Genomic DNA, 21,944 nt, shown 5'->3' with positions numbered 1-21,944 from the left:
AGTATGATCGACTGTGGATGTTTGAATAATCCAATTATTCGGGAAGTAAAACATGTGAAGTGAAACACAATAATAACCTAATTAACTATGGTCTCAAAACTATTGAATATAAATAAAACACTTATTATTTAATCACCACATTAATTAGACTTTATTAATTGTATAATGTTTCGATTAATAAACTAAATACTTGAATTAAACATCAGTCATGGCATGTTTTAAACATGCATACTATGTCTCTATATGGTCCTTCCTTTGTGAACATATCAATTGGACATAATTCCAATGATGCTCATATCACAATTCCAAATCCTTATTACAAGTGTAAGAATTCCAAATTCTTGTCACCACTACTTGTGTTAGATTCTAACCTTACATGCAATATCCTTTTTGTGATGACGTGGCATCAAAGTCACCGAGACTTAGCCAACGATGCCATAAAATGCTCCATTGAAACTTTGTTACTAAAACAATTTCATGGTGATGAAGTATCAAATTCAAGGTAACTCCTTGAACACCTTCCTTGCGTTAAGGTTTCTAAGTCACATGTAGATTCTAATTATCAACTCCCATTATGGAAACATTTTCATATTCCCATATGATAATCAATTCCGAACAAGAGTCACCTTTATTTATAATTATGTCAATATGGTCCGTCCAAATTAAAATTGTACTTCCAATTGTCCACAAGCTACCAATCTTCAGTAAACCTTAGAGTGTTCTTAACAGTTGTTTAACAACTTTCGTCACACCTTGTTCTAGTCCTTTTTCTCTCTCAATGTCCTAGGCATTTGGAAAATTAGAACAAGTAAATATTATAGCATATGTAATCAATCTAATATCCAAGACATATGGGGTTCAGCACATAATGTCTCATATAAAGACATGATACTTGATCGGTCTCTTGCTATAATATTTCCATATATATTGAATTTCCTATGTTGAATCATTTCAACATGATATTCATATATTCCCATGACCAACTTCTTTCAAATCCTTTCAATCTAAGCTTTAGAAATGAAGTATGAGTTCCCTCTCCCCTATGCAACATTTAGCATAACAGTTACGCTTCTACCATCATAACAATTATGCTTCTATCTGCATAATAATTATGCTCCCACTAGCTTTTGACATGTACCCAAAAATCAACTGGACTTCCAGAAATCAATATTTTTTACTTTCTTACTAAAGTGCAGATTTCTGATACGTAATGCTTCGATAAGTCCTCAAATAGACTTCTCAAGCTCATACATCTTCATTAGATAGCATATGTGTGTGTTTAAACCATTTCAGAATTTATAGCAATAAGTCTTGAACGTTCAAACTATTTCTTGCTATTTCTCGCAATTCGAACTAGGAAAAAGGATGTTGCAATCATATTGCGAATTCGAGAATGCAATTATCACAACCACTAATCATAATGATATTTATCAAATCTTTAAAATCTACTAGCTAAAGTGTTTCCTCATAATCATTTTCATGAATTAGAGTGAAACCTTTTGCCACCTATATTTTATGGTGTATGCATTCCTATCCATGTGAATTTATCAATTCCAACCTACAATCATAAGATAAGGTTAAGGACAAAACCAAAATCAATTTTAGATTTTTCCTTTCATGGACTGAACTTGCTTGTTCTTAATTTCTTGCCCTCTGGTAGCACGAAGGCCTACCAGTGCTTCTGTGTTGTTAAGCAGCTCACCCATATTGACCAATGTACTATCACCGACCAATGTGCTTTGCCTTTTGCAGTCGAATGATAACCATAAAACTCATAAGCATTGCCAACACAACAGGAAGGTGCACATAAACAAGATGTGTCAACTGAACACGATAAGTTATCAACCTCAGGTTGTGTGCTAGTGATAACTAAAAGGTTTATTCTTGATTGACTCCTGAAACTCTTCAAGATCAATAAGACTCTCACTGACTTCTTGACATATAAGTTTCTCTCTCAAGGAGCATTCCTTGACGAGCAAAACAAATATTCAAAAGTTAGTGTGGATTCTTGTCAAGAAAACACTTCATTGAATTGGTCTTAGTTCATCCTTTTTTTTTAAATCTAAAAGCATCACAACTACCAATTCAAAATGTGCCAGAGTAAGAAAACATTATTACTCCACATTTTGTGAGGTGTTATTAACCTACTTAGTTTGAAATAAGTTTCAAAATACGATTTGCAGTTACTAGAGTATGACTCTAAAACTTGATTTGATACGAAGTATGACTCATCTCTTTATTAAACCATTTCACCAATATCCAATTCCTCTTCTTCGTCAAAGAATTGCACTAAGACATTCTTTGAGGATTAATTGTGATATAGTTCCATAATCATTCAGATGATCATAAAACATGATACTAAAGTACTCTCCTTTCCATTCAGATTGGAGAAACATTTATCTTTCTACCTACATATTCGTTCTGCTACTCTTTGAAACTTTTCAAAGGTGTTAGAATTATGTTTAATCTTATAAACACAACCATGTTTACTGACTATTAGTAAATCATGACAAATATACTTATCGTCCTTTGTGGTGGATCTGAATATTCCACATCAATGTGTACTAGATCCTTTAGTCCTTCACCTGACTCACATAAACATGTGATCAACGAATTAGTCATGATCTTCCAATGATCAGGATTCTCATACATCACATAATTCGAATTGTATGACTCCAAGTTTCTGTCCAATTGAAACTTAGGTGATGAGAATTCCTTTTCCCTTAGTTAATTATGACATTTCCACAAACGACATAATTAAGAATCAAATCCATATTCAACATTACTAATAATAGAAATGTAACCACCAATTTTCATAAATTCCATTGTAAGGAAACATAAAGTAAACCAGATAAAAACAAATTTTACTTTATTGATAATGAGCGGAAAAATTTTGTCCTTAAAATACAAATATATGAAAACTATGTTTCTAGATATTTCCTAAGCAATCTATTAATCTATCAAAACTCCTATACAACAACTTCCAAAATCTGATCATCGAACCATGCGACCGAAATCCATCTATCATGATCAGATTCAACTTACTCTTCTTAAGCTTCCTTCTTTCTCTTAGATCCTGTAAAAACATCAAAATGTGACTAACACATCATGTATTAAGAATCTATGAATAGGAACTTAATTAAGTAGAGTTAGATAGCGGATGTACCTGAAGTAGAGTCATATGACTTGACTTTACCATCTTTGAGATCTTTCAGGTATTTTGGGCAGCTCGTATCCAATGCTCCTTCAATTGGAAATAGAAACATATGGACTTTTCAGGAATAACACATGGGACTATCTCAGGATTAGCCTTTCTCTTTACCATATGGTCAAACGGTTTGACCTTGGTCGATCCACTTCCATTGGGAAGAGAAACATTTTTTGGACTACCAATGTTGCCATTGTCAATGACCATGGAAACTTGGGAGACGGATCCTTCAAACATATTTGCTTGATTTGTGCTCTTAAGCATTTCTGCTTCAGCAACAATCAACATATATGTCAGATCGATTAGGGTCGCGTCTTGGTCCCTCTCATAGAAGTCTTTAATGAACTGACTATATGAGTCAGGAAGTGAGAGTAGAACCAAATCAATGGTAAGCTCCCTTGGGAAAACGACACCCAACATCCCCACTTTGTCAATGTGCGATTTCATTTTCAGAACATGCGCATATACAGACTTTCCATCTTGATGTTTACATGCCAATAGGGCTTGAGTAGTTTCGTACTTTTCAACTTGAAGAAGACATGACTTAGGGAGAGTCACTGGAGGAGGTGGAGGAAGAGTTGGAGAAGCATGATTTCCAGTTCACCATTGCTTGAAGAAGGGAACATTCTTTCACCTCGATCAACATGTGGAAGATCATCTTCCTATAGAGAAAGAAAAACATTTCCAGAAGAATGAGGAAGACCATTGTTGTCCGAACTTGAAATCTATAAAGGGAGAATATAGAATTCAAATTAGTTGATTTTAATCATTAATTATTAACCCAAAAAATTTAAATTAAGGCTAGGATCCATATTTTTTATTCGAATTATGAAGAGGGATGCCGTAATCAAATTTGAATCTATTTTAGGTAGGTAAAGCATTTACCAATTTCAATCTTATGAAACTCCTAGATCTTTTGAGATTCATTGAACTATTCAATGGCATGTTTAATCTCGATTATGCTCTCACCTTGTGACTGGGATGTCGAGGATCACAAATGAGATGTGAATAACCATGCAAATTAGCTTGGTACTGTCGATATCATTTATTATCTGAAATTAACGTGCCAGTTAACCATACACGCTCCTTTATTTCAATGATAATTTACAAGACACTCATTGCCAACAATATTAGTCTCATATTAGTGTGTCGGTTAACCACATACGCTCCACTAACGACCAATAAGGTGCAATGTGCAATTTCATGGGTTAGCATCAAATTCACATTTTTTCTAAAGTAACTAAGAGTGAGATTTTTAGAAAAATGATTTAGTTACTTTATAATTCATTATACTTATTAATGAGAATTATTTTGTCCTATCAAGCTCGTTCGGCCAACGACCCTCCACTAGTCAAGGAAGCGGTGGGTGAGAGTGGACACCCATTCAATTGCCATTTTATAGGCAATTTCCTTATACCCACCTTATAGACCAGCTTCGTGAATGAGGCCTACTAACGGTAAGACTGACTTTTCTTATATATAATATTAAACATTTAATTTTACAATATATAAGGTGCATTTTAAAACATTTTAAAATAGCAAAGGTTTAATCTTTTAATAACTTAAACTTTTTAACTTAATTAATTTAAACCAATTATGGATTTATTAATTATCCTTTAATTAATCAATTAATTAAATTAATAATAAGATCCATAAGGATGTAATTTAGTAACAAATTATAGATTTATTAATTATCCTTTAATTAAATAATTAATCATATCCATAAGGATAATTATATTTAAAAAAATCAACATTATCCAATTCATAATTATCTCCTAACATTTAGGTTTTATTTAATTATCTAATATTACCATAAATCGGATTATGACAGATTTAATAAAAGATAATTACCAAATATAAACCAAATAAATCAACTTAGGCAAGAAAATCCGAAATCGGGATCTGAAATGCAAACACGCCGAGTTGGAGGTCAAACACGCTTTGTTGCAGCCCAACACGTCGAGTTCGAAGAACAACTCGACGAGTTCAAAGAACAGAATGACGATTTTGTTTTCTCCTCCTTGTTCAAGTTCATATTAGTATCAATTCAATAGAAAACTAAACGTACACTCTAATACCACTGATGGGTTTTAGGCAAAACATACAATCTTATGTATGCATGCAACCCTAATTGAAGATCTAAGTTTTCTCTAATTGAACATACAATAATGAACAACAAAGTATAAACCCTAGATCTATGGATAATAATCAAAATTCATGTAATAAGGTTATGATTCATACCTTTAAGATTGTTATTGTAAACAATCTTGAATCCTTGCTTGAAAGACCTTTGGTAGCAAGCGCCACAAGTGTCGCGCCTCTAATGGTTCACTAACAATCTCAAGCAACCAAGGAAAACTATATATATATATATATATATATATATATATACCCGGTCCGATTCCCACTCGACTTAACCCAAACTAGTCAACTCAGTCAGAGAAACCACCTGAACTAGAATCACGACGTGAGCACCCATTCTCACGTCATGAGCTCCAAGGGTTCTAACAGAAGACAGGGATGCTCTGAATCTCACCTCTTGAGATCTTACATCTTCACGTTGTGAGCGCTGTCTGAGGCTAAGGGTCAACATTTTAAGTCTTTATTCCATTAAGTCTTCGAGTCTACTTCATCTAGAAGTTAAAGGGGACCCCTAAGGTCCATAAAAATGTTTCCTTTATGGCCATGCATGCACCAAACATGATCATCCAATTTCTAGGTCAAAAAGGGAAGAATTAAGTTTCAGTCTTTCATGCATGCCTCAAATCCATACCAACTTCCAGATTTGAACAATATTATGCTCTAGGGACTCTTAGAATCTATAAAGTTGCCAACTTTATGGATTTACTCCACTCAAGCATGCAATAACATCAATAAGATGGACAAAACTCAAGATCTATCCATGATAAGCAATAAAGTTGGAGCCTTTGATACTTACAAGGGTCCAAAAGCAGGAAAAGATGGTGATGATGATGATACTTTGGCCACACCACCACTAGAGCACTTCTTTCTTCTTCTTCTTCAAGCTAGAAATGCACCCAAATGACAAAGGATCTTAGGGAGGAGTGAGATTAGGGTTGAGGTGATTCCATGTTCAGGTATTGACAATGAGTTGTATCTAATGGAAAATCGTTATCGGGCTTGCAAATTTCATAGTTTGATGGAGTATTTTCATTGGGACCCATGGTTTTTGAATTTTAAAACAAGACAAATATGTATATGTAAATAGAGGAAGTGAATAATGGTATGAAAAATAAATTGGTATGTAGTGTTATTTATAGGTAAAAGTTTATTTAAAAAAAATTAAAATAACCAAAACTAGTTGTTGAACGGCTAGTCTTCCGAATCAAACAACCAACATATTTGATTGGCCGTAGTATATCGTCGTCGCTACCACAATCCACCATGAACACGGGTCACAATGGACACCAAGGATGGTATTCGTGGTCATGGTTCGTTGCCAGGAAGACCACGACTCCCTTCCGGTTGGTCTAACGTCTTGGTCAATAGGCATCATTAATAACGAATTTACCATGGAATTTCCATAACATCTAGGTCCACAGGCATCTATCATTTTCTTTAAAAGCCAAATAATATGACTTGAAGAATTGAAAAGTATACACCCTATTAATATTTGAAAGACATGTTCCACCATTTCCACGAATTAGAACAACGAATTCTTTAAAGATAAGAATAACATAAAATTTCTAATACTCAAACTAACAAGCATAAAAATAAAAATAAAATAAAAAATTATGCTGGTGATTCGTGATTGTAACTGAAAGTTAGAATGAAAACCCTCCATAGCCATCGCAGCACCTTCATGTTCGTATTCTCTCTCTTCTTCTACCCTTTTCTCTCTCTAGCTATTGACACCATAACACCCACACAACCCCTCACCATCAACCAAACTCTAGTCTCTAATGGTGAAGTTTTCGAGTTGGGGTTCTTCAATCCAGGCAACAATAATTTGTATATAGGCATTTGGTACAAGCAAATTCAGAAAACATATGTTTGGGTAGCTAATAGAGACACCCCCATTACTTCATCCTCCGGGAACCTAACCATCATCAGCAACGGCAACATGGTGCTTGTAAATCAGACGGGAACCATCGTCTGGTCGACAAATCAACCTACACGGGTGGGGAACACGGTGGCGCAGCTTTTGGACACCGGTAACTTTGTGCTTCGTCCGGAAAACGATGAGAAACCGGAGAATTATATTTGGCAAAGCTTTGATTATCCGACTGATACTCTATTACCGGAGATGAAACTCGGGTGGGACAGGAAATCTGGAATTCATCGATTTTTGCGGTCGTGGAAGACGAACATCGTTCCATCCACCGGTGATTATTCTTTTAAACTGGATATCACTGGGTTCCCGGAGCTTGTAACGATGAACGACGAAACCATAATTTGGCGCTCTGGGCCGTGGAATGGGTTAAGGTTTAGCGGCACACCGCAGATGGTGGGGTTGAATATAATGAAGTTTGAATTACAGGATAATTCCGATGAGATTACTTATTCTTTTGAAATGCTGGATAGTTCTATTTATTCGCGATTCGTTGTAAATTCTTCTGGTATTACTCAAAGATTGGTTTGGGCCGAAACAACAAAAACCTGGAATACCTTCTGGTATTTCCCCGGTGATTTCTGCGATCAATTTGGTGAATGTGGTCCGTTCGGCGTTTGTGATACATCGACTGCACCGTTCTGCAATTGTATGACCGGATTCCGGCCTAAGAACAAACAAGCATGGTATCTACGAGATGGAAAGGACGGGTGTGTTCGGAGCTCCGTAATGGACTGTGGGTCGGATGGGTTTCTGCAATTGAAGAACATGAAATTGCCGGAGAGTTCAAACGCGTTTGTAGATCAGACGATTAATTTGAGCGAGTGTGGTGCAATTTGCAAGAGGAATTGTTCCTGTGCTGCGTATGCTAGTATGAATATCACTGAAGGCGGGTCGGGTTGTGTGATTTGGGTAGGAGATCTTATGGATATGAGGCACTATGTCGATTCTGAATATCGAGGGCAAGATCTTTACGTTAGAGCTGCAGCATCTGATTTAGGTATGTTTCTAACATAGTTTTGTTTTGTTGGATGCCGGGTGAGATTTAAAACCGGAAAACCGAACCGGTTGAACCAAAATATGCTAAATTGGTATGGGTTTTGAGTTTTAATAATAACCTTATCTGGATTTGGGGTATTCCAAGTACGCGTCTATCGGATCCGGATAAAAAAACTGGAACCGGGTAATAGGGCCGGAACCGGATACACCGGGAATCATATTCTTGAAATTGGATCGTTTGTTTTGAACCTTTAGTTTTTTGGTAACATCACGAAGTATAAGATTAGTTACATAAAAACAACATTGCCAACCCATGTTAGTAGGAGATAGACATAGGGAAATAAATTATTACATATACCAACAGTTTTTTACTCTCATCTTGAAAAGAAATGTAGTATTTAAGTTTCATAAGAAATATTTATATAGACGTAGCGGGTAAACGAGCAACAAACTATGTCACAACTCCTTTTTGGATGACAAAATTAATTCTTTTAAAAACATCTATACTCTATAGATCTTGGAGTCATAACTCATAACATTACTATGCATGACCCGTTGGACTCTATTGAGTAGCTCTACAGCTTTTAGCGCAAGAAAATTAAAAGTATCAAATGCAAAGTATATAAACGTGTATTGATTTTTCATGGATGTTTTCTCATTTTTGCCACAGTTTATTTTATTTTTGGCGGAGGCTATTCATATATCCCTAACATATTAAGATATAGTATCAAAATGATTGTTATGGGCAGAGACTATTTACATTTATTTATTCTTTTTCCTATTTAAGTTGATACAACCATATAAAAAGCTGATTTGATTTAAAAATAATATATTTTTTATTTTTATTTATTATTATATTAAAAGTAAAAAATAAATATAATAAATATTATATATTATTTAATATTTAAAAATAAATATCTTAATTAAATTATAATAAAGAAAAGATACTAAAATTAATTTGATATAGATATTTGGTATTTACATATAAATTAAACACTATTTTTTCTTATAAGTGTACAAATTATTCAGATATTATCATTTTCACGATTTATATATATACTTTATAACAAAAATATTACATGTTTATTAATATGATTATATCCATAATTAAACTCTCGATAATAACAACCCAAAGTTTTTTAATCATGGTTGAATCGGATCATAAAATCATTAAATCGAACGTAAGATCATAGGATTGTTATTAATTTTTTTTAAAGAAAATCTAATATATATATATATATATATATATATATATATATATATATATATATATATATATATATATTGGAATAACTATGTAGAATACATTTTTAATATTTTTTTATTGTTAAATGATGTATTATATATATATTTTTATAAATCAAACTATTTATTGCTAACAGAATGATGAAAATGTATTTTTTATGTTTTAAAATATTTTTGATAAGGTCTTATGATTCGATTCGATCTTACGATCATGATCTTGCAAAACAAAAAATAAACATATATAATATCTCGTTTTTGACTACCTTATAACAACCATAATGTGTTAGAAAGCTAAAAAAACCTTATACATATATATAGTTTTTATAATTCTTATTGATTTAAATTATATATATATATATATATATATATATATATATATATATATATATCTTATAATTCTTATTGATTTAAATTGTATATCTCTTTTATATATATATATATATATATATATATATATATATATATATATATATATATATATATATATATATATATATAATCTAAATCTATTTCTTTCTTATTGTCGAAATTTACAAGGGAAACAAAAATATATCTCGAAAAAATTAAACTAATAGGAAAAAAAAAGGCGTGTTCGGCAAAAACTAGCTGATAGCGAGTAGCGGATATCTTTTGATTTTTGAGCGTTTTGTTGAAAGCTACTTCATGTAGCTTTTGATTTTGGAGCTTTTTGTTTAGGCTAATAGCTAAAATCTCCCGTTGTCGAACGAGACTTTTTTTTACTAGCTTTTTCTTAAAAGCTAGAAGCCAGAAGCTCCCAAAAGCTGCGTGTCGAACACGCCGGAAGTTTAATTAAATTGTTTGGAAATGAGAAATAAAGTAAGAGAAAAATCTCCCCAAGTATCTATAACTTTTATAATACCAAAAAAAAGAAAAAAAAAAGTTTAATTAAATTGTTTAGAAATGGAGGAGATGAATAGTAGTTACCTTTATTATTTTTATTTTTAGCTTGTTGAAATTCGAAAATCCAAATAATTATTTATTGGTCTTATTATAATAATTTAAAAATAAATTATCCAAAAGGCAAAATAAGTACTATGGATTTTTTTATGAAATTAATTTTATTTTTAAATAAAAAAGCAAAATAAATACTCTTGATTTCTTTATGAAATTAATTTATTTTTAAATAATCTTTTATGTAATAAAATATCAAGTTCCCAAACATTAACATTATTAATTTATAAAGTTTTAGTTTTTGATAAAAATAAAAATAATATGAGTAAATTACAAAAATGATCCATATGGTTGACCAAAAGTTTGCAAGTTAAGTCTAACTTTTAATTGTATTACAAAATCACTCATAAGTATGAGTTTTGTTACGAAATATGTCCTCTTCCTATGATTAACACGCATCATCTTATTACCATCCATTATTTTTGGGTATAGGTCATTGCTTGCACCATACACACCATTAATATCTCTAAACATTGGGTTTGTTCTCTCACACTATCTCGAGAGAGAGAGAGAGAGAGAGAGAGAGATGGTCCAACCACGTTGGGGTTCGTTTTTGTGCTCACCCTCATAGGTGACACGATGTTCTTGCCAGGAGTGACCCTCAACGTGAAACCCCTATCCCTTGCCAACTTAGTATAACACCCGACCTTTATGGTGGAGCGAGTTAATCCATTTTAGCCATCCCAACCTACATGCAACGGGACATCACATCATCATTTATCTTCATTTACATATAACCCTCTCATCCTTAAACTCTTGGAAATACATCCCTCTCAACCCATACACTTTGGTATACATATACAACCATAAGTTACAACTAACCAATGCCTAGGCTTTAAAGGGTGGGATGGGTTCATTAGTCCGCTGAAAGCATATATTCATGTGGCACCACAAGCCAAGGAATGGTGCTCATAAAGTTACAAGTGGTACCTCCCCCATCTATCTCTTCATGTCACTCGACTCCATCCACACTTAGTGCCAACTCCCTTTCCTTTCTCTTTTTGTATATATATATATATATATATATATATATATATATATATATATATATATATATATATATATATATGTGTGTGTGTGTTTCTCTTAGTCTTTATCTCTCTCACACACATACACAAAGACACACCTATAAACCTTTTCTACTAAACTACTAGCCCTTAGGTTGGTAGGAGTGGAACCAACTTAACCTACTGTCACATCAGCATTTCTCTCTTATATGTCTTCCATCTTTCCCAACCCACAAGAGATGAAAATAACATCTTTCTCCACCTACTCAACCTATTCAATTAAAATTATATAAACAAATAAGGTACAGACATTTGTGAATAAAGAACATGCAACAAAAACATGAGAATATAGAGATAAAGTAGAGAGATGGAGATATTAACGGTTTGTGTGACCCGGTATCCTTTCTTGTAGTTGAACTAATTTTTGCTCGATGCAATCTCCGTTGAGGTGCCACAGGTACCACCATCCGGTGGCTTCTTTCTGAGCCATTTCGACCACCCTTAGGATGGAGGGAGTGCATCTCCCTCATCCTTCCCAACCCATTTTCCACCTAGGTTCCCCATCATCTTTTCTTTATCCTTTCACTTCCTTCCATCAAATTACATTTTAGGAACTTATATCATGTATTAAAGTAGTAGTTATGCTTTATTTTGCAATTATAGACATTAGTAACTATGCGTTCTTCATTGCAGATCAATCAGTAGGAGCCGGAAGTTCAAAAAATGGTTCCGGCAATAGCAACCACGTTGGTAAGATTGTCGGCATCACCATCAGTACTTGTGTGGTGGTCATATTTCTACTTGTTCTCGTCTACTCGAAGAGGAAGAAAACAAGAACTTTGAAAAAATCATTGGATAGAACAGGTAATCAGGACCAACTCGTCGAGAAACTCATGAGCCTAAACTAGCTTATGTATTTTTATATAATATAACTTTTTTTTAATTTTATATATTAAACTATTGATAAATATTAAATACCAAATAATTTATACATATCAAGTTATTGCTAAATATTCAACAGCCTTCTTAATGAGTCGTACCTAAGCCGAACTTAGGCTCATCTACGCTAGCCTCACAAACGAGTTGTGCCTAAAATAACATGTTAAATCATCCATAAGCCGATGTCAAGCTTTGAAAGTTAGGCTATAATCGAGTCGAACTCGTGCTTGGATAAAACAAATATTATTCCTCCAAATATGGATTAACACTATTCATTTTTCAAAAATAGATTTGAAGTTTTATTTGTCAATTTTAGTCCATTTTTATATATTTCTAATTTATTTTTATCTTTTAGTTATAATTTAAATGTAATATTAATATTTAAAGTATCATGTTATATATTAATTTACATTAATTAATAATAATTATAAAGTTTAATATTTATGTATTACATTAATAAAAATATTAAATACATATTAGAAATTTAAAACATTGTAATATATTTTATAAATGTGTGTAACATGTATTAGTTCTTTCAAATATGTGTAATATTTTAATAAATATACGTAATATTTATTTAAAAGTGTATTATAAATATATATTTTTAATAAATTCATAAACAATTCAAATTCATTATATACGAACAATTTATTTTATTATAATTTTATGATAACATAATTTATAAAATTATTGTAATGAAAAAAAAAAGATAGAATATATATTTATTAAAAGATAATTAATAAAATGGTGTGTTTGACAATTTACGTACATTATAAGAATGGAATACACTTTTGTGGTAAAAAAATATATGAGTAGAATACATTTTTTGTGATAAAAAAATACGGTAAAAATGAACAGTATTGAAAATGAAACATTTTTATCTCATTTTTAGGTAAAAATGAAAGTTAGTTGGAAATATATCACAAATAGTTATTTTATAATTTTTATTAAAAGATTGTATATTTATGATATAAGATCCGTCCATTTTGGTTTAACAAGTGATTAACCCAAGAAGTAATTGATAACCACATTAACCCCTAAACAATTTCTAATATTAGAGAAAATTTCAGCTACAAGACTAAAAACATTTCGATATACGTTTTGTTTTTAAATAAAAAGAGTTTGAATTTTTAAAATCAAAATAGTTTCTGTTTATAATTCATATGTTCTTGATATAATTGTTATGATCCAAATTAGGTCCGCAAGAAAGAACCGACGATTTCGTTGTAAATAAAGGGGCAATTGTACCAAGTAGAAGAGATTATTACAATGAAACGACCATGGATGAACTTGAATTACCGTTGTTCGATTTTAGGACACTGGCTATGGCAACAAACAACTTCTCGGATACAAATAAACTTGGACAAGGTGGGTTCGGATGTGTTTACAAGGTAAATTACTTTTATATATGAACATTTAAAATTAGTTGTTTAAAAGTATATGATTCCAAAATCTGATCAAAAAATCTAAACATTTTAAATCATCCGAAAAATCGAATGATAATTTTCCGAAATTTTTGATACACTGACTATCTAAAAAATCTGAAATATAAATATTTTAATTCCAATTCGTTTATGTTATAATATTAGCATCTTTTATTTTGTAATTATTTGAGTATCGAGACCAAACAATTGAAGACATGTTTTAATGGTTAATTTTCTTTATACGCTTAAAATGGATAAAGGTTCAAATCGTTGGCTAGATTATGCAATAAAGATATAATGTTGTCCAAATACTGTGTGGATGGAAGTATAGAACTAATATGTGATTATGTTGTGTTAAATATAAAGTAGTGTACATTTCTAGGTTAAAATTTCCACTATCCAATATTTTTATTTAAATTTTTAGATATCTAAATTTAATAATTAAATTTGTATCTGAAATTTTGGATATTTATATATGAAATATGGATCTTTGGAATTTTTAATATCATGTTTGAACACTCCTAGTTATAATATCAATACTAGATAATACAACATACAAACATAAAGAAAAAGTGAAAAAAAAATGTTCGTGATGCAGGGTATATTAACAGAAGGCGAAGTTGTAGCTATAAAAAGGCTCTCAAGAATTTGTGAGCAAGGTATAGAGGAACTTAAAAACGAGGTCCGATTAATCGCAAAACTCCAACATCGAAACCTTGTTCGCGTATTAGGTTGTTGCATTGAGGTTGAAGAGAAGTTGTTGATTTATGAGTTCATGGAAAACAAAAGTCTTGATATGTTTCTTTTTGGTAAGTTTTTAAGGGTATTGCGTTTTTTTTTTCCTTTTTACACCCATGTTTTTACATGACGAAATCTAAATGCGTTCTTTGGTAATCATCATAGACAAAGAGAAAAATATGAAACTTAATTGGAAAATACGACTCGATATTATACGTGGGATTGCACGAGGGCTCCTTTATCTTCATCAAGATTCAAGATTTAAAATCATTCATCGAGATATGAAAGCGAGTAATATTTTGCTTGATAAGGACATGAACCCGAAGATATCAGATTTTGGTATTGCAAGAATTTTTGGGAGAGATCAAACAGAAGCAGAAACAAAAATAGTGGTTGGAACATAGTAAGTATCATTGTACCATGTGCAAAATATAAATATTTATGAGACAAATGATATAATATGGTTTTTAGATCGTTTCAATTATTATTATTATTATTATTATTATTATTATTATCATCGTCATCACTAACAAATTTCTTGTAGTGGTTATATGTCACCTGAATATGCGATGGATGGTCATTTCTCAACGAAATCTGATGTTTTTAGTTTCGGGGTTTTGATTCTGGAGATAGTGAGTGGTAAAAGAAATAGAGGTTCATCCAACACAAGTAGCCAACTTAACCTTCTTGGACAAGTAAGTACTATTAGTGACGGATTGAGAACTTAGAAGGTGAATTTTAATGGGTACATGTCTTATTACAGTACTGTATTTGTAACAAAAACAATATGTTCTTTTAGGCATGGAAGATATGGAACGAAGACAACGCTTTAGAACTATTAGACGAATCTATTAGAGCTAATTTTTCAGAAAATGAAGTATTGAGGTGCATACAAATTGGATTATTATGTGTTCAAGAACAATCGGAAGATAGGCCTGATATGGCAAATGTGGTGTTGTTATTGAGTAGTGAAAATGTACGAATGCCACAGCCAAAACATCCTGGATTCTTTATTAGAAAAATTAACAAAGAAATTGAGTATTCGAGCAAAGATGACGATTCGAAGACCATAAATGGAATCACAATATCGATACTAGATGGTAGATAGCGAAAATAAGATAGTTGCCATGTAGTATCATATTTTCCCTTCTTCTTCCTTCTTCGATCCTTAATTTATTTTAGGATCAAAAATTTCATCATGTATCATCTTATTAGAATGTTTTCATTATCTTCATGTCTTCTTGTGAATTTCTCCTTTAATCTGAAGTTTACAAACACTTGACAGATAGATTACTATAACCAAAAAGTTTATATGTCAATCATTAAAACTCAAGTATGTCAAATGTAGAATTTGTTCAAATCTGAAACTTCTGTTTATGCTAATAGTTATTATTAATTTTTTTTTTCAAGATTATCGTTGTCATTTTTTTATATCCAATTATATCTATATCTTCAACTTCTTTCTTCTCTTCAAACTCTTCAAGAACAAAAAAAAAGAGAGCATAATTTCCAATAACGACTCATTCTTTATCCGGTTCTCCTTAAAGATTATGTTATAGTATGAGAATACCAAATCATCCATCGATTCAAAGGATAGTAAGAATGACAACATCCAACAATTATTTTTGATTTTAGCCTTCAACTAAGAAGATTGCATCATGTCAAAAAAATATTGCTGATTCATAGGAACTTGATACGCATTACCGGACCAAATACCCACTTTATTACAGAACTTTTTTGCAACTAGCATGAAACAAAAAGGTATGCTCATGTTTCAGTTTGCAATTCACAACGGGCATGTGTACGATACGACTAAGTCCAGACGTTCATTTGATCTAAATTTGCATGTCTTGAGAACTCGTCTAAACCAACTCTACACCCAAAAATGTTTACTTTGACACTTTCAGAAACCAATGAACTATCAAGATAATATCTAAAAGATGAAACAACAAACAAGCATATGCATATAATATCTAACTCCAAGTATCACATTTATCATCTAAATTATCGTCTTGAAGTGTATTAACCAAATCCACACATTCTCGCACCAATTGAAACTAACAAGTGATACAAATCCAATCCCACGTATAATTCCTAAAGCAAGAAGCAATTGTGCGCTTTCTTTGATAGTCCCCGAATCAAATAACTGTAGGACTAGGTTAGATAATGAATTGTACCATTCAAATATATGCATGTTTGAATATGTATATATGCATATTCAAATGTGTATTCATATTCAAATGCGCATATATACACATTATTATCTTTTATTATTTATTATTTGTTATTATTATTGCAATTTTTAGCTTGCAAATCAGCTATGGTACAATGGTCATGTGGTGATGTTTGTGGTGAATTTTTTTGAAAGATCAAAGGTACGCCGATGATAACAAGTTGATGACTACCATAGCTCTTATGGACAATTCAATGAATGTATTACCTATAATGACTTTGAATCAGAAGCTAATTTTTGTAAAAACTCCTAATTTTTGGCTATTTTTTGAAAAGTCATTTAATTAAGATTATATAAGTAGGTAAACATCGAAACAAATAGTAACATAGATTTATTTTATTCTCAAATACATAGAAACCGACATTGGTGTAAAAGTTGGTGTTGGCGTGACCGGAGATAGAGAAAGTAAGCGTCGGCGTGATGAAAGACTAAAATAATTTGACTTTTTTCATATTTTGTTGATTTTTTTTTATAATTTTAACCGTTTGGTGTTTCGACTAATTTGACCGTTTAAAGTTTTGACATCTTAACCTTTTTTAAAAATTTCTAAAAAATAACAACATAAAATGAATATCTGCCAATCATTCTTGTGTTTTTAACTTGTGTTTAAAGTTTTGACTTCTTAACCTTTTTTTTATAATCTCTCTCTCTCTCTTTCTCCCTCTCTCTCTCTCTCTCTCTATATATATATATATATATATATATATATATATATATATATATATATATATATATATATATATATATATATATATACACTAGGTGTGAAACCCGTGTATTACACGAGTTGATTAAAAAAAATTATATATGAAGATATAAGCTTTAAATATTTTTTTAAAGAAAACATTAAATATCAAAGTGTAAACATTAAGTATTTTTTGAAATAAAATTTCAAAATATATATACAAACAAATTGATGAATAAATAAATAATTCAATTTATATTAATAAAACAAACTACAAAAAAATAATTATATTTTGACCATATAACATTTTTTTTAGTTTGTCAATAAAATGCAACAAAGTTTGATTATTTTTTTTTATACATACCATTTTGCCTAAAATGACAATGTACTTTAAAAGAAATATGTCAATTTTGAATTATATATATTGAAGGAAACATATTAAATTTTGAAAATATAAGGAAACAAATTAATGACACATTAATTACTTTTTATAACCTAAAAATTAGATAGTTAATTAAGAAAAAAATCAAAAATTACCACAAAATGACAAGTGAAAATTAATTTGTAAGAATTAACCACAAAATTACATGTGTCCAAATGCATAAAAAGTTGACAAGTGGCAAAAAGTTCTTTATTTATTAGGGAGGATATATATATATATATATATATATATATATATATATATATATATATATATATATATATATATAAGTTCAAATGAGACAAGCCAATTTTGTGAGACAAGAGAACCAAATCTCAATCATTCATCTAACTTGATCAATGACTAAAATTAAATTACATTAAATCCCTAAGGAATAGATGTTGGCGGTGGCTTTTTTTGTAAATATATGAAACCTTGGGATTAATGAAATGACATGGAGGGGTAGAAACGTCAATTTCCTTTCTATTCGCTCAGTCACTCCAACGTCATTGTCATTTCATTCTATGAGTTATGTCTTTCTTCCTCCCCAGACCTCTCTTCACGATAAAACACTAAATCTGATTTATGAAGATTTCCTCCAAATTACATCAAAGTTTCATCTTTTTTTAACCAAGCTCGTTCGAGAATACATTAGTTTCCGATTAAAGGCATTTTCTTAAATTTCTCCAAAAAAAACCCTAAGAAACTGATTTTGAATCTTCATCCGATCCAAAAATCGAATATATCCCCTTCAGATTTGGATTTAGATTCAGAATTTTATTTGTTCTCCACAATATTTAATCTTTCATGTAAAACCCTAGAAAACCTATTTGGATTCTGATTATGAAGCTAGCGATTCTGATTCTGATCATCAAAAATTGGTAGTTCAACCCAATCTGGTAAGATGAAATTAATATGTCTTTTAGTTTGTTTTTATACAATTATGATTTCTATGAATCCATGGATCAAGTTTGAATCACTTGTAAAAAGGTAGTATTTTTATTCAAGTTTGATTTTTTTGTTGAAATAATCAATCAGTGATTAATCTATACATTCTTGTAATAGTTCGTTCAGATTTCATTCAGATTCCAAAATCGAACACATCACTTTGATTCTGATTAAAATTTCATTCTAAAATCTCTCGAGGAAAACATGAGAAATTGATTCTTAAACTAACTTAAATAAAATACATATCTTTCGAATTCGGCTTCCAATTCTTATTTTTATCCATATTCCATTGTATTTATCATAAAAAACCCATATAACTATTTTGGATTCCGATGTTGGAGCTAATGATTCCATTTATCATAAAAAATGAATAATTCATCAAAATTTGGTAAGATCTAACCAATATCTCATTTAGTTTGTTTTTTATTTCATTATGTAGAGTCTAGGTTGATTTAATTTATAGATGATGATTATGTGTTGATTTTATTACATGATATAGTTTAATTCTAGGTATTCTGATTTGTTGGTTGAAATTATACTTGTTAAATATCATATCATATCATACTATATTATAAAGGAAACATTTTTCCTTTCATCACATTCATTTGAAACTCCCATGACTTTTCAATTTCTTTCTAATAATGATTATAAGTTGTTTAATAAGATTAAATAAATATCAAACCTAAAGTGTAATCATATATAAACTAAATTTCAATATTAAAATAATATATTTACTTCTATATATAAAATTATGTTTTTTAACTTTTAACATATTATACCTAATCTATTAGTTCTAATAAATTGTTGGGTGTAAACCATTATCATTTTAAAGCTACAACTTTTGAACAATTTGTATAATATACTTAAATTATAAATTTAAATATAACAGTAAAAGATCAACTTAAATATAAATTTTAGTTTAACTTAAACAATCCAAAGAATATTTTGTAAATAGTTAAAGTGATAAATTGTAGTGTCTTTATAATAATGATTATAAGTTGGTTAATAAGGTTAAGTAAATATCAAACTTAAAGTATAATCATAAATAAACTAAATTTTAATATTAAAATAATATATTTACTTCTACTTTTAAAGTTATGTCTTTAACTTTTAACAAATTATACGTAATTTATTAGATTTAATATGTTGTTGTATGTAAACCATTATCAGTTTAAAGTTACAACTTTTAAACAGTTTGGACAAAATACTTAAATTGTTAATTTAAATATAACATTACAATATCAAATTAAAGATAATTTGCATTTAAAAAACTCAATGAATATTTTATGAATAGTTAAAAGTGATAAATTGTAATACTAAAAGCAAAAATTAAATCGTAATCTCAATTTAACTAAAATATTTCCTAAACATATTTTTATAATCGTTAAAAGTTTTCAAATAAGTAGTTTAAAATAACTTACAATAACAATAGTTAATATTAACTCTATATAAATTATTATATTGTTACCTTTAAAATCAAAAAATAATGTTTGATGTTTTAAATAGATATAATGATATAAATTAAAAAGTTAAGCAAATAAATTTTAAAAAATTAATTAACAATAACAAAAACTATAAATAACATTAATTAAAGCATATATTATATTTAATTTTATTCATGAGTAACTCGCGGGTAAAAGTCATTCAAACGGTTGAGATTATGCAGTTATAATAGATGTATATATTATCATATAATTCAAAATAATAAATATACTATATCAATTTAGTATATGAATTATTATATCAAATTTACCAACAACCTTATTTTTATATATAAAAAAACATATATTTGTAAAGATTTCAACTAATAGGTGTTTCTGCGCAATGCGCGGGCATTCGCCTAGTTTTGGTTTTATGTTTGTACTTGCTAGGTTTTAGAGTTTACTGATTTATTACATGATAATTTGATTATTTTAATAGCATGACACTTATTAACTATCTTGATTTGTATATGTATATTGTTTTAGATTCTGATTTTGAAGCTAATGATTCTGATTATGATCGTCAAAAAAATCGTTAATCAAAATCTAGTAATTTCGAACACATATAGTTATTTTATAGTTAAATCTACACCAATTTAAGAAGTTTTATACTAAATGCTATTGAATATTCTTGATTTTGATTCTAATTATTCTATGATTATGATTTATGAAATTTTTTTGTAAATTTGTGTATTGTTGCAATTTACATGTTTGCTATAGCCATAGTTTGGAATGAACTTGTTTTACTGTAGCTATGTTTTTTTATTATAAAACTTGTTAACAACAACTATGTTTAGATTCATTATTGGACTGCAATTCTGAATGATTGATGGTTGCTGGTAATTTAAGGTATTTTCTAAGTGAATATATTACTTGTTAATGTTTTATAATGTTGAAACTCTTTGAACTTCATTATTAACAGCATATCGATACTCTACAGTGGAATACATTTGTTTGAAAATAGAATATAATACTCTATAATAGAATAAGTTAGTTGATAATGCTCGCAATAACTTATGTTTGTTGTTCAGAACTTGTTTAAGATAGTCTCTAAGGCTAGTAGGTGTGGTCTCGGCTATCTCGGCTAACACCAGGCCGAGCCCTCGGTATGCCGAGCTCGGCTCGACAACTCGGTGGAATGTGCCGATGAGAGAGAGTGTTTATGGTTTGGGAAAAATAGAGAGAAAGAAGGATTAGTTTTTTTATTACAGGGGTTGCGGCCAACAAAAATGGAAGAAGCTCGTATGCATCCAAATTCATGGAGAAGATAACAAACTTTTCAAGATTTGACATAAAAGGTCCCTATGGTTTGGTCTACTAACAAAACTTACCCTCCTTAATTCTCTCTATAATAATAGTTTCTAAAATTATAAAATTAACCCTTAACTTATAAATCTTTATTATTATTCTAGTTAAATGAAATTTTAGTTTAAAAAAAATCTTAGTTATTATTCTAGTTAAATAAAATTTTAGTTTAAAAAAAATATGTTTGAAATGTTTATATTTTATATTAATTATTTAAAAAATGGCATGGCAAATGTGGCAACCCACGCCATGTAAATGAAAAAAATT

At 30.0% G+C, this 21,944-nt stretch overlaps 1 protein-coding gene across 3 annotated transcripts; it reads left to right on the top strand.

The window, feature by feature from the left end:
• Nucleotides 1-6,949: 6,949 nt before the first annotated feature.
• On the top strand, nucleotides 6,950-15,862 carry LOC145125681 (receptor-like serine/threonine-protein kinase SD1-8). Of its 3 annotated transcripts, none has more exons than XM_079061105.1 (7): nucleotides 6,950-8,280; nucleotides 12,197-12,367; nucleotides 13,640-13,833; nucleotides 14,465-14,675; nucleotides 14,770-15,007; nucleotides 15,149-15,299; nucleotides 15,404-15,861. In XM_079061105.1, the coding sequence occupies exons 1-7, from the start codon at nucleotides 6,999-7,001 to the stop codon at nucleotides 15,710-15,712; spliced, it is 2,556 nt and encodes an 851-aa protein (XP_078917231.1). In that variant the 5' UTR covers nucleotides 6,950-6,998; the 3' UTR covers nucleotides 15,713-15,861. The 3 variants fall into 3 exon arrangements, with proteins under 3 accessions (XP_078917231.1, XP_078917232.1, XP_078917233.1); XM_079061107.1 differs by lacking the exon at nucleotides 6,950-8,280 and adding an exon at nucleotides 11,843-12,058 and having other exon boundaries at nucleotides 15,404-15,860; XM_079061106.1 differs by lacking the exon at nucleotides 12,197-12,367 and having other exon boundaries at nucleotides 15,404-15,862.
• The last annotated feature ends 6,082 nt before the right edge of the window (nucleotides 15,863-21,944 follow it).

The sequence above is a fragment of the Lactuca virosa genome, chromosome 7 (genome assembly GCF_052849685.1).
Source record: "Lactuca virosa cultivar CGN04683 chromosome 7, Lactuca_virosa_CGN04683_v6, whole genome shotgun sequence".
Taxonomy (NCBI): domain Eukaryota; kingdom Viridiplantae; phylum Streptophyta; class Magnoliopsida; order Asterales; family Asteraceae; genus Lactuca; species Lactuca virosa.
The sequence above is the reverse complement of the archived record's forward strand: the minus strand, read 5'-3'. Positions and strand labels throughout refer to the sequence as shown.

Bases quoted from the DNA above. Each gene is read 5' to 3' on its own strand.
- LOC145125681 (XM_079061105.1), top strand. From the start codon at position 6,999: ATGAAAACCCTCCATAGCCATCGCAGCACCTTCATGTTCGTATTCTCT. The intron at 13,834-14,464 runs GTAAATTACTTT...TTCGTGATGCAG, and splicing joins GGTTCGGATGTGTTTACAAG to GGTATATTAACAGAAGGCGA. The intron at 15,008-15,148 runs GTAAGTATCATT...AATTTCTTGTAG, and splicing joins AAAATAGTGGTTGGAACATA to TGGTTATATGTCACCTGAAT.